This window comes from Nerophis ophidion, linkage group LG29 (genome assembly GCF_033978795.1).
Source record: "Nerophis ophidion isolate RoL-2023_Sa linkage group LG29, RoL_Noph_v1.0, whole genome shotgun sequence".
Taxonomy (NCBI): domain Eukaryota; kingdom Metazoa; phylum Chordata; class Actinopteri; order Syngnathiformes; family Syngnathidae; genus Nerophis; species Nerophis ophidion.
In genome coordinates this window covers 3,064,148-3,082,070 of record NC_084639.1, presented here as the reverse complement: position 1 = coordinate 3,082,070, position 17,923 = coordinate 3,064,148, and the positions used below count along the sequence as shown (strand labels likewise).

The 17,923-nt window shown below is 41.4% G+C and overlaps 2 protein-coding genes across 3 annotated transcripts in view; both read left to right on the top strand.

Annotated features, from left to right (window-relative positions):
- The window catches only part of srp72 (signal recognition particle 72), a 51,861-nt gene extending 42,067 nt beyond the window's left edge, over nucleotides 1-9,794 (top strand). For both annotated transcript variants that reach the window (XM_061891953.1, XM_061891952.1), the window contains exons 11-19: nucleotides 725-797; nucleotides 877-941; nucleotides 1,017-1,112; nucleotides 3,672-3,775; nucleotides 6,617-6,694; nucleotides 6,811-6,948; nucleotides 7,024-7,061; nucleotides 7,136-7,295; nucleotides 9,406-9,794. In XM_061891953.1, coding sequence (XP_061747937.1) covers nucleotides 725-797; nucleotides 877-941; nucleotides 1,017-1,112; nucleotides 3,672-3,775; nucleotides 6,617-6,694; nucleotides 6,811-6,948; nucleotides 7,024-7,061; nucleotides 7,136-7,295; nucleotides 9,406-9,577 — 924 coding nt within the window. In that variant the 3' untranslated portion in view covers nucleotides 9,578-9,794. The remainder of the gene's footprint in view (nucleotides 1-724; nucleotides 798-876; nucleotides 942-1,016; nucleotides 1,113-3,671; nucleotides 3,776-6,616; nucleotides 6,695-6,810; nucleotides 6,949-7,023; nucleotides 7,062-7,135; nucleotides 7,296-9,405) is intronic.
- Nucleotides 9,795-14,692: 4,898 nt separating this feature from the next.
- LOC133546109 (snRNA-activating protein complex subunit 1-like) lies at nucleotides 14,693-16,027 on the top strand. Its single transcript, XM_061891954.1, has one exon. It carries the CDS (start codon nucleotides 14,861-14,863, stop codon nucleotides 15,911-15,913), a length of 1,053 nt encoding a protein of 350 aa, XP_061747938.1. The 5' UTR covers nucleotides 14,693-14,860; the 3' UTR covers nucleotides 15,914-16,027.
- The last annotated feature ends 1,896 nt before the right edge of the window (nucleotides 16,028-17,923 follow it).

Genomic DNA, 17,923 nt, shown 5'->3' with positions numbered 1-17,923 from the left:
GATTGATTGATTGACTGATTGAAGATGGCTGACATTTCTTCCTAGATGTTACCAAAGATTGAGAATTTGTGACCTGCTGTTTGCTCTTTTTTATTAATATATTAATCGGCAAGATATTTTCACAAAGTTTGGATACTTGACGGATTTTTTTTTTGGTCTTCATGTTCATCTCTGTCACGTGGTAATTTGATTGACACATGGAACAACGCACGTTTAACAACTCCACGCTCCGATCGTGGCGGACGGAGGCTAGTCGAGCAGTTAGATTGCTGCAGTAGTGAAAACAAACAAAATGGGACTGAGAAGATGCTAGGAAGGACAAAAGGTTTTAACTGGAAAGCAAAGGAGATGTTAGGCGACATTGAGAAAGAAAAATGGGGGCGTGGCCCCGTGAGCTTCTAGGTAAAAGCCACGGACCACACCGAAGAATAATTCTCACAAAAAGTCAGATAAATGCCCTGTCAGATATCAAAACATATTTGGGGACAATTATTGACATTAAGAGTGAATGTTATTGTTAATTGAATTGGAAAAAAATTGAATATATCAAACTTTTCCCATATCGGGCATAAGGGCTTGTGCTTGAGCAGTGGTCATTACTATCTACTACCAAATATCGGCGCCGGTTTTCGGTCGTTTATTTTATACACATTTCTAAATCACGTATGCTTATTCAGCAGTGAACTAATTGCCTTTTATGGATTTTTCTTGTTTGTCTTTGCAGCAATTTTCCGACCAGCATCCAGAGAGCGCATCAGAGATCAAACTGACGATGGCACAGTTGTATTTAGTTCAAGGTGCAAAGATGTTCCACATAATTTTGGGGGCAGAATGTCTACCCAACGCAACCTAAAAGTGTCAATTTCTGCTCCTCAGGTCACGTCACCAAAGCCTGCGACGTTTTGATGTCCATTGAAGAGTTCAAGTACAAGTCAGGCATGGTGAGAGTGGCAAAAATGACTTCTGTGCTCTTCATGTGTTTCCGACCCGCCTTGAAAATTAGTGTGCTTCCTCAGGTGTCAGCGCTGGTGACCATGTACTCCCACGAGGAAGATATAGACGGCGCTATTGATGTTTTTAGGCAAGCTATTCAGCACTTTCAGTCCGAACAGGTGGGTGTTCTATAGAAATGGGTATCGTTCACATTTGAACCAATGCTGTACCAATACGGTACCTGGGAATCGACACTGGTTTTCAACGGTAATAATTTTGTGTGTGTGTGTGTGTGTGTGTGTGTGTGTGTGTGTGTGTGTGTGTGTGTGTGTGTGTGTGTGTGTGTGTGTGTGTGTTAAAGTTAAAGTGCCAATGATTGTCACACACATACTAGATGTGGCAAAATTATTCTCTGCATTTGACCCATCACCCTTGATCACCCCAGGGAGGTGAGGGGAGCAGTGGGCAGCAGCGGTGCCGCGCCCGGGAATCATTTTTGGTTATTTAACCCCCAATTCCAGCCCTTAATGCAGAGTGCCAAGCAGGGATGTAATGGGTCCCATTTTTTATATTTTTTTGGTATGACTCGGCTGGGGTTGTATAGATGTTGATGTGTGTATAAATATGTACAGTGAGAGTAAAAAGTATTTGATCCCTTGCTGATTTTGTTGGTTTGCCCACTAATAAAGACATGATCATTCTATACTTTTAATGGTAGATGTATTCTAACATGGAGAGACAGAATATCAAAACAAAAATCCAGAAAATAACTTTCAAGAATATATTTTAATTCATTTGTATTTCATTGAGGGAAATAAGTATTTGATCCCTCTAGACAAAAGCAGTTAATACTTGGTGGCAACGCCTTTGTTTGCAAGCACAGCGGTCAGACGTTTGTGTGTAGTTAACCACAAGGTTAGCACACATATCAGGGGGAATTTTGGCCTACTCTTCTTTGCAGATCCTCTCGAGATCATTCAGGTTGGTGGGCTGTCGCTTGGAAACTCGGACCTTCAGCTCCCTCCATAGATTTTCAATAGGATTGAGGTCCGGAGACTGGCTGGGTCACTCCATGACCTTAATATGGTTCTTCTTGAGCCACTCCTTTATTGACTTTGCTGTATGCTTTGGATGGTTGTCATGTTGGAAGACCCAACCACGGCCCATTTTCAGCTTCCTGGCAGAGGGGAGGAGGTTGTCCCTCAAGACTGCACGGTACATGGCTCCATCCATCTTCCCACTGATGCGGTGTAGTAGCCCTGTGCCCTTGGCAGAGAAACACCCCCAAAACATAATGCTTCCATCTCCATGCTTGATGGTGGGCACAGTGTTCTTTGGGTCATAGAGAGCATTTTTCTTTCTCCACACACGACGTGTGGAGTTTAGGCCAAATAGTTCAATTTTGGTCTGGTCTGACCATAGAACCTTCTCCCAATCGCTTTGTGCATATTTGAGCTGATCATTGGCCTACTTTAGGCGGGCCTTCACATGTGCCTTCTTAAGCAGGGGTACCTTTCGGGCACTGCAGGTTTTTAACCCATTCCGTCGCAAAGTGTTGCCAACTGTTTTCCTGGTGACTGTGGTCCCAGCTGCCTTGAGGTCATTCACTAACTCCTGCTGAGTGGTTGCGGGACAATTTCTCACAGTTCTCATGATCATTGCAACCCCACGAGGTGAAATCTTCTGTGGAGCACCAGATTGAGGTCTGTTGATGGTCATGTTATACTTTTTACATTTTCTAACAGTTGCACCAATGGTTGTTACTTTGATTCCGAGCATCTTGCTAATGTTTTTGTAGCCCATTCCAGATTTGTGCAGGTCAACAATCCTGTCTCTGAGGTCCTGAGAGAGTTCTTTGTCTTACCCATGTTGGAGAGCTTGGAATCTGTCTGAGTCTCTGATCAGGTGTCTTTTATACAGGTGATTAGTTAGAACAGGTGTCTTCAATTCAGTCTTCAATTCCCAAGTTGATTGGGAATGTCTAACGGCTCTATGAAAGCCAGAAATCCCAATGCACACTAGGGGATAAAATACTTTTTTCCCTCAATGAAATACAAATCAATTGAAGTATATTCCTTAAAGTTATTTTCTGGATTTTCTTTTTGATATTCTATCTCACCATGTTTAAATACATCTACCATTAAAAGTATAGAATGATCATGTCTTCATTAGTGGGCAAACCAACAAAATCAGCAAGGGATCAAATACTTTTTACTCTCACTGTATATATATGTGTGTGTGTGTGTGTGTGTGTGTGTGTGTGTGTGTGTGTGTGTGTGTATTATTTATATATATATATATATATATGTATATATTTGTGTATATGTAAATGTGTATATGTATGTATGTCTATATATGTATGTATATGTAGAGTATGTGAACGTTCGACCCCTACGTCTTTTAAAGTTCTGTAATCCATCAGAAATATCAAGCAGCTAAAATGTGCCAAACATAAATAAGTGTGGAGTGTTTAGCATTTTAGCACACTACCGTATGCGGTATCCAGCCCTAGTTGTAGAATTGGTTTACTTTGATAACATCACATTTCTTGTTTCTCATTACAACATGTCAAAAAACGAGTAGGAAGAAGCCTAGATTAATTAACCTCCCCCCTAGCAATTTCTTACACATCTGTTTACTTCCTGTGCTCAGTCTGCTACACAAAAAAATGTAATCTACTGATTGATCAAGTTTTTCAGTAGTTAATCATTTTACTAACCGCTTCTCTTCCTCCTCAGCCTGGATCCGAGGCCCATTTGGCTCTTGTGCGAGAAGCCGCCAATTTCAAACTGAAACACGGTCGGAAAAAGGAAGCAATTAGTGACCTGGAGCAACTGTGGAAGTGAGTGTGAGGAACAACATTTGTAGCTGATATTTACACTTTAAAAGTTTGAATGCTGAAAGGTGGACAACCACCTGCTGAAAAATGTATTACCTTTTTTAAGGGGAACTGCACTTTTTTGTGTTTTCATCCATCTTTCACAATTTGTTTATTTTTTATTTTTAATGCGTTCAAACTCATAAACGGTAGCAAAAGTCAGTTAACAACAGACCTAATGGGAGTCTATAAAGCGCTTTAAAAAACATCCCAACACCTCCATCAATATATGTAATTAAGTGACAGGCACTTTTACATGTAATTAAGTTTTTTGCTCATTTTAAGCAATATGGCGCCGTATTAATTTCACAGACTTATTACAATGTTCGCTTTTATCTTCAACAACGAATGCTTCGCATCGTACAGCAGTATTACTAAGTGCTAAACAAGAAATACTAACTTCCAAAAGAATACAATCATTTAGTCTACAATGTCTGCTCTCACTGGGATGCTGACTGATGGGATGTTCTTATTTTCCCGTTTGGATGAAGAATTAATCATGATCCACCCAAAAGGTTAAAAAATGAAGTGCCGTAAATGAGCATCTTGGTGTCTTTCTCGCCATCTCCAGGAATAAGTTGGATGTCAACGTTGACCAACTTATCAGTTTATGTCCACAACATGTTACTATGTAAGAGAGAGGCAACTTTTATAATGTAGAATTAACTTTCACCAGCTTAGAGGCAAAGGAGAAGCTCACCGGCTCAATATGTCAATACAGCAGCATAAGCTAGTTAGCTCTCTGTGATCACAGCGTGGCTAAACATAATTTGTCTTCATTAGCGCTTATAATAAAATTGCTAATACCTGCTTAGTATTCAGGTCACAAAATGTAAATAGAGTATTGGTAGCGTTTTTTAGAGGGCTTTATGGGCGGAGCAGTCATTATTTGCATTGTTAGCCACTTCGTACTGGCTGTGTTTTATGACTTAAAATGCATAAGTAAAGATATTTGCTGTAAATTCCGGATGATAATCTGGAACTCTTTTCCTATGTCTAGAACTCTTATAAAACGGTACGGCTAATGAATGTTTTTTTTGTTTTTGTTTTTTGCTGATGGCCATAATGCCAATAATTGGGGGGAAAAACAAAACATGCAAAGTCCCTGAAATGGTGTTATTGTTTGTGCTATGGGGACATTTTTTGGACACGTTTGCTCACTGCTGGTGCTGCAATGCCCTTCTGTTTAGAGATTTCAACCAGAAGTTATGTCATCTAGCCGTCCATTGCGTTACTAGTCGTACGGACTCTTCATTAATCGCTCCAAGCAACGTTTGAAGGTTTTGTAATATAACCAAAACAATTCTTACTTACTAAACCGTCCCATGTGTGATGTCCGTAGGAGTGTTTTCATGCATATTTGTACGAGCTATCATAATGTAATGAAGCTAGCATCGTTAACATTAGTTAATACGTTTACATGTGTTTTTGTTGGTATTAGTAACCTACAATATCATTCTTTTTGTATTGTTTCAGTTTCATAAATTTACTAACATACCAGAGTTATTGAGTCTGTTAAGCTGATTGGAGAGCTAGCTTCTGCAGTTAGTGGGTCCATAGCGATAACTTACGTTTTGTTTGATCAGCCATTTTACTACCGTCTTACAGACACTATTTGGAAACAATTAAGGTTTGTAAATGAACATTGACAAAATATTTCTGTGAAAATAACTAATTTCACAACGTATACATCTGCAGCTTAATATATGGAATACTATTTTTTTCTTCTTAAAATTTAGTGGGTGCGTATTATAAACCATACTTGCCAACCCTCCCGATTTTCCCGGGAGACTCACAAATTTCAGTGCCCCTCCCGAAAATCTCCCGGGGCAACCATTCTCCCGATTTCCACCCGAACAACAATATCGGAGCGTACCTTAAAGGCACTGCCTTTAGCGTCCTCTCTCACCTGAAACCTTCACCCCTTAATAGCCGCATGCTGTTCAGGTGTCTGTTTTTCCTCCCATATAAACAGCGTGCCGACCCAGTCTTACAATAATATAGTGTTGGACGGGTTTAACAATGGTCTTTACTCGAAAATGTCAAGAAATGCTGACAAGTTGTAAAATATTTTAATTGGTTTAATGATAACGTTAATGTCAAGCACACACACACGAGTGAATGCAAGCATACTTGGTCAACAGCCATACAGGTCACAATGAGGGTGGCCGTATAAACAACTTTAACACTGTTACAAATACGCGCCACACTGTCAACCCAGACCAAACTAGAATGTTCGGGAGAACATCCACACCGTAACACAACATAAACACAACAGAACAAATACCCAGGAGCCCTTGCAGCACTAACTCTTCCGGGACGCTACAATAACATCTACGGCTTTTGGAGTTCAGCGCACAACTGCTCTCACAAGGAGGAAACGAAGCAGAAAAATGTAGAGGAGACATGGCGACAACAAGTAAGAAGAATAAATACGTTTGAAGTTCCAAAATGATTGGAAGATAGAATTTCATTTCATCCAGGACAGTTCCCCCCCACCCCAAGGTTGCCAGGTTGGCAAGTATGTTATATACCGCTGCGCTCTATCGTCTGGAAAATACTGTGTGTTCTTGTCTTACATAGGGATCGTGAATGATGGACAAAATAAAATAAAAAAAATACAATCCTCCTTAGTTGATTAAAACTTTTAAGACACCAATTTCACCACTAGGTGGATGTCTACTTGTTATTGGACTAAAAAAAACTTTTTGAAAAAGTGCACACACAAAATTTAGGAACATGTAAATTGGTAGAAATGACAAGGAGGCAAGTTTTATTCCTTTGTTGTTTGTGTCCATCTAACAGGCAAAACCCTAAAGACACTCACACTCTGGCGCAGCTCATCTCCGCCTACTCGCTGGTGGACACGGATAAAGCCAAATCGTATCCTCGCACCCGGAATGTGGTCCTATTACATCTCCCGACATGTACAAATTTGTTTGGTCAGCACATTTCTTGCAGCGTCCAGCCAAAGTTTTTCCTGAACGCGTCGCTTGCAGCCTGAGCAAGCACCTGCCGTCGGCGGACACCATGTCCTTCAAAGTGGACGTGGACGCGCTGGAGAACTCCCCTGGAGCCACGTATGTCAGGAAAAAGGCAGGGAAAGTGGTGGGGGAGGTCCTTCCTAAAGAAGAAGGGTAACAGTGCCTTCTCATCCCTTTAATTAACTAATTATGACCCTTTTTATTGATGGATATGTTTGTCTTTTTCAGCCAAGGGGATATGAAGAAGAAGAGGAAGAAGAAGAAAGGTTTTTTGTTTTTTTTTGCGTAACGCTTTGCTCGAGGCTCGTTGTTGGAACCCTCTTCCTCCTCCTCTCTCCAGGTAAATTACCAAAGAACTGTGACCCCAAAGCGACCCCTGACCCCGAGAGGTGGCTGCCCATGAGGGAGCGCACCTACTACCGAGGCAAGAAGAAGGGGAAGAAGAAGGAGCAAATCGGAAAAGGCACACAGGGGGCGGTGGCGGGCGCTTCTGCCGAGCTGTGAGTAAACTTCCTGTTGCTTAGTTCCTCACTTTTTTGTTGTGTAATAAACAGTGACGTGCGGTGAACCAAACACCAGGTAAGGCATATATACTTTTTTTCTTCTTTTTTGTTTACTTAAAATCATATGTGCCGCTCTAGTCATTGTTGATTCAGGTTGCACATTAGAGTTACAGGGGGAAAAAAGGGACTTATACGCTTTCATAAAAACGTTATCATGATATGATAAATGGTTCCAAAAAGTATTTGATAAAGTTGTTCTTAAATACTTTTTGGTTCCATTTGCTTTTAACAAAAACAATTATTGTGAGTGTATACGGTATTTCCTTCAATTACTGCCGCGGCGCTAATTAATTTAAAACCTCTTCTCACTCCTGCGCTTACCAAAGGCATGCGGTAAAAGTAAGCATGTGCTAATTATTTTAAAACCTCTTCTCACTCCAGCACTTACCAAAGGCTTGTAGTAAAAATCTGAGTGTGACGTAAGGATACCATCATGAAAAGCACATTTAATAAAAAAAAAACTTTATTATGGTCGTACCTTTACTTATATAGTCCATGCCAGCCGCTTCTGATCAAAAGCATCGATAACTTGTTTATAGAAGTCTTCCTTATCTTTCTTCAGTTTTAAAAGTCTCTCTGTCTCGATGGAGATCTTCCTTTGTTACCTCCTCATGCACATATCACGTCACTCGTTTCACTTCTTCTGCAGCCGAGTAGTCGAAAGAAGGATCACCAGCGCCTTCATTTAATGACTCATATTTGACAGACGCAGCTACGGTATTGTGACGGTCTCAAGCCGTCGTCTTGCGGGTTCCCAGGACCACCAAGGAAGGACATGGCTTGAGCAGTTTGACTTTATTTTTCAATAAAATCTCCGTCCTGGTCGCTCTTCCTCTCCGCTCGCGCGCCGCTTTCTTGGGCCGGGCTTCAGCGTGCTCTGCCTGTCTGTCGGACCGTCGGCTCCACAGGTTTATTAATAAAACATAGCTGCTCACTGTTCTTTTTAGCATACTGGTATTCAATAGCTTGGATCTTAAATCCTACTGAATAGCTCTTAATCTTCTTCCTTTTATGCGATTTCAAATTACCGGTATTGAAATCAGCCTCCTCCATTTTGAAAATGACAGGGGAAGTGTCACTCATGCCATTACAAATTTGACCCGGCGGTAATACTAAGCATGCGCTAATTATTTTGCGAAGCGAGTTTGACCCGGCAGTAATTCAAGGCAGGCGCATACTATATGTCCTGCGGAAATTCAAGGAAATACGGTATTACCTTTCTGTATTTGTATCTGAAGCAGCAATAGCTACCTTCCATGAAAACGTACTTTGTATGATCACATTCATTTTGTCTTAAAGTCCAGTTTAGAGAAGTATTTAATCTTGGATACAGTATATAATCCTCCATATTGGCAGAAACATTCATTTGATTCAATTTCATTCCAAGAAATTAAACAATATTTTTGCATCTGACAAAAAACACCCACAAACGCTGGCTTACTCTAATAAAAATTCCATGTTAGTTATGAATACAGTTTAAAAAAAAAAAGAAAAGAAAAAAATGCTGGCTTTCGCTGGCTAGACCTGTGTCTGCTAGCTTGAGCGCCCCCACTTCTCCCAGTGTGGCGAGTCAGAGTACTGCTGAGGCATTGAACTGCAAGTTGACAATATATCGCCCTCTACCTTGAGGCAGAGGTACTCTCTACCTTGAGGCAGAGGTACTCTCTGCCTCATAACCTGCCTTTTCCCCTTAGCAACAAGCATGCACCCCCTCGCACGCACGCGCCCAATACACACTGTGTGTAGTCGTGGAGGCACCGCCTGTGTCTGCCTCACTTCTCGTCTGCTGCATTATTTTGATCAGGAAAGATGGAATTTCGACCATGAAAATGATCAATATATACAGGAACCACACCAAAATCACATAGAAAGCATAAACCAAAAGAGAAATATTTCAACTTATTTTATTATATTACTTCATTTTGGAACATCTCATGGTTAAGCCACCTGGTGGCAGGTGAGGCACTGCATCACTTCCCTCCCTTGACACCACGTCACTGGTATTAAAGTACTTTTATAAACTTTCTCCCCTCCTCTTATACTCCAGGGATGCTAGTAAGACCGCCAGCAGCCCCCCCACCTCCCCGAGACCGGGCTCTGCGGCCGGCCCGGGCCCCACCAACGTAGTACCTCCGCGACAACAAAAACCGGCGTCCTCGGGGGCCACTCGCAAGAAGGCACCACAGAAGAAGAAAAAGGGTGGCAAAGGAGGTTGGTAACCCTGATAAGAACTAAAGGAAGGACCATGCAATGCAAAGGTTTTTTTGTTTTTCGGGTCCCACTTTTTTTCATTTCCAGTCCAAACCTTCAACTCTTGTCTTATTTTGATAGCACAGGAAGTGGCATCAAAGGACCCTCAGGCGCATACTTTATTTTTGTTGAAGTTGTGACCTACGATACATGAAACACATTTTAATTAAAAAGTATGAAACTGAACATATTAGGCTGAGGATTCCATTTATAGTTCAGGCTTTAGTTATTAACCTGTCAACTCCCTTGTTATCCCAGAGAAAAACTCCTGTGTTTTGCCTTTCTTTTCCAGCGTCCTTCTATTTAGTTTCTTTTATTTTGTTTTGTAAAGTTTGGAAAAAAAAAAAATCTGTCTGCCATCTAAATATGTAAGTTATAAAAACACATAAATGTAAATATTAGGTATGTCCGATAATATTGGACTGCCGATATTACTGGCCGATAAATGCTTTAAATTGTAATATCGAAAATTATCAGTATTGGTTTCAAAATTATCTGTGATCGGTTTGAAAAAGTAAAATGTATGACTTTTTAAAACGCAGCTGTGTACACGGACCTAGTGAGTAATGCAGAGCGCTCATAAACCTTAAAGGCACTGCTTTCGCGTGCCGGCCCAGTCACATAATATCTACGGCTTCTCACACACAAGTGAATGCAACGCATACTTGGTCAACAGCCATACAAGTCACACTGAGGGTGGCCGTATAAAAAGCTTGAACACTGTTACAAAGATGCTCCACACTGTGAGACACTTCGGGAGAACATCCGCGCCGTAACACAACATAAACACAACAGAACAAATATCCAGAACCCCTTGCAACACTAACTCTTCCGGGACTCTACAATATACACCCCCCACCTCAATCCCCCCTCACACAAACACACACACACCTCAACCCCACCCACCTCAACCACCTTATGCTCTCTCAGGAGAGCATGTTCCAAATTCCAAGCTGCTGTTTTGAGGCATGTTAAAAAAAAAAAATGCATTTTGTGACTTCAATAATAAATATGGCAGTGCCATGTTGGCATTCTTTTCCATAACTTGAGTTGATTTATTTTGGAAAACCTTGTTACATTGTTTAATGCATCCAGCGGGGCATCACAACAAAATTAGGCATAATAATGTGTTCATTCCACGACTGTATATATCGGTATCAGTAATTAAGAATTAGACAATATCGGAATATCAGCAAAAAATCCATTATCGGACATCTCTAGTAAATTTAAAATGTATTTAGCCGTGAACGTTCAATAACAAGCTTGTTTAAGTCAATCTAAGAATGTGTTAGACTACCTACAATCCTTATTAAGAATGTAAAATGCTTTGTTCCACCTGATTAGGTGAAGCTAACTGCAAGCACTTCACTAATCACAGCATCCCAACACCATCAGCGCTCCCCTTGAAGCATTCACACACCAACCGGTGTTTTGGAACATAGATTAAGTGATGAATGAAAGTTAATAACATAATAGATATGTGGCAGCAAAAGAGAAAGTTATGTGCAACTTTCACTGTTGCATCTCATTGCACATAACTGTGGTACGTTCAAAGACCCTTGATGCAAAGTTAAAAGTAGAGTTTTTAAAGACAGGAAGGCTCAACCCCCAGAACAGTGGTTTTTAAACTTTTTCACCAAATACCATCTCTAAAAAAACATGGCTTTCTAAGTACCACCATAATGACCAACATGGAAATCCAGTACAAAAGTAGGTCTAGGTATTCATTAAAAAAAAGGCAGAGGTTTTATTTAACAAGTATTGTTCATATTTGTTGGCCACTGTAACATTACACACAGTTTGACCAGTAACATTGTTAGAATATGGGGTAAAAAAAAACCCACTATAATCAAGTGATTCTTTGGCACACCACTAGATGGAGCCAGAGTACCACAGTTTGAGGCTCCTGCACTTATAATTATAATGTATTATGATTGTATTATCTACTGACGATGTTGCAAAGTTTATAACCTCATCTCTATTTTACACTCTGACTAACTTGGTAAAAGTATAATCATATTTAAGTGAATAATAATATTTTAGCTTTTTTTAAATTGAAATTGTTGGCTTTTAATTGTAAAAAAAAAATGTAATTTGGTGCTCCGCCTAGGGTCATATGATTCAAATTAATGGACGGCCATAGAGCTGGAGGACATAAAGATGACAAAAAGGCAGTTTCATCTGCACGAGTGGATGCATGTCAGTGCCAAGAGGCTGAAATTCAAAATCCTGCTTACCACGTATGAGATTCTTCTTAAAGACATGTCTTTTTTGAGACAGTACCTACCTCAATATAAACTTATTTTAACACATTACTGTCTGAGCAACAAAGATATTCTATTGTGCACATTAAACCCACAAGATGTGCTCTCAGAACGGAGTGATCATTCTACTGTGAGGAAGACAAGGCTGAGGTGCGTTCAAGGACCGCTTAACAGTAAGAAAGAGTTTTCTCCACACTTTTTATTTACACTTTGTACAAATCAATATTTAAAACTAAAAATAATACATTAAAACAATAAAATACTAAGACTAAAACACTCAGTGAAGCATAAGAAACATGAAACATGCTTAATTATTATTTTTAAATAACTTGGTCAAAAGATTTTAGTGTAGTATAAATACTTATTGAGCACATTGACAATACCGTGATGATAACCACGATAATTTTGGTCACGACAATCATATGAAATGTTCATATTGTTACATCCCAAGTACAGACATATTAGAAATAGCAAGATACATAAGATAATGACAAAAGAAGTGTGAAAAAGATCCAGCCATCCATCATCTTCCGCTTATTTGAGGTCAGGTCGCGGGTTCAGCAGCCTAAGCAGGGAAGCCCAGACTTCCCTCTCCCCAGCCACTTGGTCCAGCTCCTCCCGTGGAATTCCAAGGCGTTCCCAGGCCAGCCGGGAGACATAATCTTCCCAACGTGTCCTGGGTCTTCTCCATGGCCTCCTACCGGTCGGAGGTGGCAGAAACATCTCCCTAGGGAGGTGTTCGAGTGGCATCTAGACCAGATGCCCGAACCATCTCATCTGGCTTCTGTCTACCGCTTGTCCCTCAAATGTCAGGTAGAATTTGTCAATTTGATATTTATTTTATTTTTAAGGAAGTGTATTTGCGGAATTACCGCTCAATTGGCTCGCCCTGAACGCAACAGCAATGATCTCGTCCCTGATTCGCTGCATTCATGACTGAACTGGCCACGCCCACTCCTTAAAAAAATTCTGGACCTTCATATTATGAGGCAGATACACTAACCCCTGTTCCACTGTCGCCACTGACAAAAACTGCAAATATTTTGATTAGAGACTTAAAGGCCTACTGAAATGAGATGTTCTTATTTAAACGGGGATAGCAGGTCCATTCTATGTGTCATACTTGATCATTTCGCGATTTTGCCATATTTTTGCTGAAAGGATTTAGTGGAGAACATCGACGATAGAGTTCGCAACTTTTGGTCGCTAATAAAAAAGCCTTGCCTGTACCGGAAGTAGCAGAGGATGTGTGCGTGATGTCACGGGTTGTGGAGCTCCTCACATCCTCACATTGTTTACAATCATGGCCACCAGCAGCGAGAGCGATTCGGACCGAGAAAGCGACGATTTCCCCATTAATTTGAGCGAGGTTGAAAGATTGGATGAGGATAGTGAGACTGAAGGACTAGAAGGGAAAAAAAAAGGCGAGGGCAGTGGGAGCGATTCAGATATTAGACGCATTTACTAGGATAATTCTGGAAAATCCCTTATCTGATTATTGTGTTACTAGTGTTTTAGTGAGATTATATGGTCGTATCTGAAAGTTGGAGGTGTGTGGTGACCGCCAGTGTCTCTGATGGAAGCCGTGGAGGAGCCAAGAAAGTCACAGCTGCCTCTTTGACAGCTGCAGGAGGAACGACGCAAGCTCCGCTCATGTCTCCGGTAAGAGCTGACTTATTACCACAATTTTCTCACCGAAAGCTGCCGGTTGACCGCTCTGTTCCATATTAAAGCTTCACAACAAACATAGAAACACCGGCTGTGTTTGTGTTGCTAAAGCCGGCTGCATACCATTGCTTTCCACCAACAGCATTCTTCTTTGTAGTCTCCATTATTAATTGAACAAATAGCAAAAGATTCAGCAACACAAATGTCCAAAATACTGTGTAATTATGCGACTATATCGGACGTCTTTTAGCCGTGAGTGGTGCTGGGATAAAATGTCTGCTCCAACCAAGAACATCACAAGAACAAGTCAAGATAAGCGTCATCATTTCGCAACGTTTTCAACAGGACACTTGGCGGGAAATTTAAAATTGCAATTTAGTAAACTAAAGCGGCCGTATTGGCATGTGTTGCAATGTTAATATTTCATCATTGATATATAAACTATTAGACTACGTGGTTGGTAGTAGTGGGCTTCAGTAGCCCTTTAATTGTGTTGGTTCGGGTCTATTTTCCCACTTTTAAAAAAGCAAATCCATCCATTTCCTACTGCTTGTCCCTCAAATGTCAGGTAACATTTGTCAATTTGACATTTATTTTGAAGGGAGCGTATTTGCGGAGTTACCGCTCAATTGGCGCGCCCTGAACGCAACAGCGATGATCTTGTTCCTGATTGGCTGCATTCATGACTTAATTGGCCCCGCCCACTCCCAAAAAAAAACTATTAGACTACGTGGTTGGTAGTAGTGGGCTTCAGTAGCCCTTTAATTGTGTTGGTTCGGGTCTATTTCCCCACTTTTAAAAAAGCAAATCCATCCATTTCCTACTGCTTGTCCCTCAAATGTCAGGTAACATTTGTCAATTTGACATTTATTTTGAAGGGAGCGTATTTGCGGAGTTACCGCTCAATTGGCGCGCCCTGAACGCAACAGCGATGATCTTGTTCCTGATTGGCTGCATTCATGACTTAATTGGCCCCGCCCACTCCCAAAAAAAAACTATTAGACTACGTGGTTGGTAGTAGTGGGCTTCAGTAGCCCTTTGTGTTGGTTCGGGTCTATTTTCCCACTTTTAAAAAAGCAAATCCATCCATTTCCTACTGCTTGTCCCTCAAATGTCAGGTAAAATTTGTCAATTTGACATTTATTTTGAAGGGAGCGTATTTGCGGAGTTACCGCTCAATTGGCGCGCCCTGAACGCAACAGCGATGATCTTGTTCCTGATTGGCTGCATTCATGACTTAATTGGCCCCGCCCACTGCCAAAAACAAACAACAAAAAAACACCTGACACAGGTGCTTGTTCACGTCCAATTTCGTCCACGATGCCTCCGGCGGCCCCCAAGCCCGCGGACACTTTCTACGAGCCCCTGACGGAGGACGTGGAAGATCTCCTCGGCCGCTTCCAGCAGAAAGACTCCATCCGCTTCGACGTCTTCTCGGCCCTTTGGAGAGACATGCGCTTCTCCGACCTCTTCCGCGGCGTCCCCGGCATGAGCGACACGCGGCGGTTCAGCAAGGCGGCCATGGCCACGGCTGCCAAGTACTCCCTGCCCCCTTACTGCCTTAACGTCCGGGTGGGGGGTCTCTACTTGATGTACGCCTTCTACCACACGCAGCTCGCCGACCCGCCCGTGTTGATCCGCCTGGCCCTCGGGGATTGGGAACACATGCGGACTTTCCTGCAGAAGTTGGCGGTCTGCGGTCACCTGGACGTGGTCTACGTCTTCCGGTCCCTGGTCTCCTCCAAGGCCTTCCACTACACCGCCATGCCGATCTTGCTCACCTTCCAGAGGCCCAAGCGGCAGAGCAAGACAGCGTGCCGGGAGATGCTGGCGAGGACCACCGCGGTGATGGAGCTCCTCGCCGACGACTCCCTGGCGGAGGTCACCAACGTCCAGACGGTCTACGAGAAGATGAAGCAGGACGTGGAGGAGGTCCGCCTCCAGACCGCCATGACGCACCCGCAGTTCGCCGCGCGCTTGAATGGAATTTTGAGCGACTTCATCGCGTGGCAGCAGAACACTTTCCACCCGGGAAAAGACGACCAGCCCGCCTGTGATGACGACGAAAGCCGCAGCAGAGCGCGTTTAATGTCGGCCATCAAGACGAAGAGCTACGGACGCAAAGAAGGTGGACCCAAGTCCGAGAGGCAGTCCCGGGACGTAAACGCGGTGGACTGGTCCAGCTCAGAACCAGAGCAGGGGCAAGACCGCGCCGACACCCGCCGGGTCAAGCCGCTCTCGCTGCGGGCCAGGACGTGGAAGAGTCTCGGGAAGAACACGGAGAAGTCCGAGCTGGCGCCGTGGCTGCTGAGCGCACCTGACCACGAGGGGGTGCCATTGAGGCGGAAGTGGCATGGACGCTCCAATCAATAACTGCTCACGTTTCAAAACATTATTGTGCACTTTATTTCATTATTCAACAGAATCGATGTGCGCGTTCGTTTAGTTTCTCATATTGTTGCAAAATTATTTGTGAATTAATAAATGGATTACCAACTAATTGAGCAATAATTGGTGATATTAAATGCCAGGACAACTGGATTAGTGTTGTCCCGATACCAATATTTTGGTATCTGTACCAAAGTGTAATTCGAAACTATTCGGTATTTTTTTTAAATGAAAGGGGACCACAAAAAAATTGCGTTATTGGCCTTATTTAAAAACAATATTATGGTACATTAAACAAATGCTTAAACTAATTGTGCAAAAATTGGTGATATTAAATGCCAATACAACAACTGGATCAGTGTTGTCCCGATACCAATGTTTTGGTATCAATACCAAAATGTATTTTGAAACTTTTGGGTACTTTTCGAAATGAAAAGGGACCACAACAAATTGCATTGTTGGTCCTTTTTTTTTTTTTTTTAATTAAAAAATCTTATGCTACATTAAACACATTTTTCAACTAATTGATCAATAATTGACGATATTAAATGCCAATACAACAAATGGATTAGTGTCGTCCCGATACAAATATTGTGGTACCGGTACCAAAATGTATTTCGAAACTTTTCGTTACTTTTCTAAATGAAAGGGGACCACAACAAATTTGCATTATTTGCCTTATTTAAATAAATAAAACAATCTTATGGTACATTAAATTAATGCTTAAACTATCCATCCATCCATTACCTACCGCTTATTCCCTTTTGGGTTCGCGGGGGGCGCTGGCGCCTATCAGCTACCATCGGGCGGGAGGCGGGGTACACCCAGGACAAGTCGCCACTAATTGAGCAATAATTGTTGATATTAAATGCCAATACAACAACTGGATTAGTGTTTTTCCGATACCAATATTTTGGTATCGGTACCAAAATGTATTTCGAAACTTTTCGGTACTTTTCTAAATGAAAGGGGACCACAAAAAATTGCGTTATTGGCCTTATTTAAAAAAAATCTTATGGTACATTAAACAAATGTTAAAACTAATTAAGCAATAATTGGTGATATTAAATGCCAATACAACAACTGGATTAGTGTTGTCCCAATACCAATATTTTGGTATCTGTACCAAAATGTATTTAAAAACTTTTCGGTACTTTTCTAAATGAAAGGGGACCACAAAAAATTGCATTATTGGCCTCAATTCAAAATAAAAAAAATCGTATGGTACATTAAACAAATGTTTAAATTAATTAAGCAATAATTGGTGATATTAAATGCCAATACAACAACTGGATCAGTGTTGTCCCGATACCAATATTTTGGTGTCGGTACCAAAATGTATTTTGAAACCTTTCGGTACATTTCTAAATGAAAGGGGACCACAAAAAAATTCATTATTGGTCTTATTTAAAACAAAATAAAAATGTTATGGTACATTAAACAAATTCTTAAACTAATTGAGCAATAATTGGTGATATTTGAATGCCAATACAAAAACTGGATCGGTGTTGTCCCGATACCAATATTTTGATGTCGGTACCAAAATGTATTTTGAAACTTTTCGGTACTTTTCTAAATGAAAGGGGACCACAAAAAATTGCGTTATTGGCCTTATTTAAAAAAAAAATCTTATGATACATTAAACAAATGTTAAAACTAATTAAAGCTGCAAGCAGCATTGGTCGGGTCCGCCTTTGGCTGCTGCCCCCGAGACCCACGGCCGGATAAGCCTTAGAAGACGCCTTGGAGCCACTATTTTGAGAATCTAATGCATTGTGAAAGTAATGCAGTTGTTGTATTAAAGTGAAAATATCAAACTTCCTGTTGATTTTTGCTAAAGTATGTTAATTATTAAAATGTAGGTCTAAGTGAGACCTACATAGTGTTTTTTGTTTCATGTCTCTCTGACATTCCTACCGGAAGTTACAAGCAGTTTTGTCTGTGTTTTCTTCCAAGGAGCAGTTTGTCCGTGTTGTATTCCTAGGGGGGCGGTAG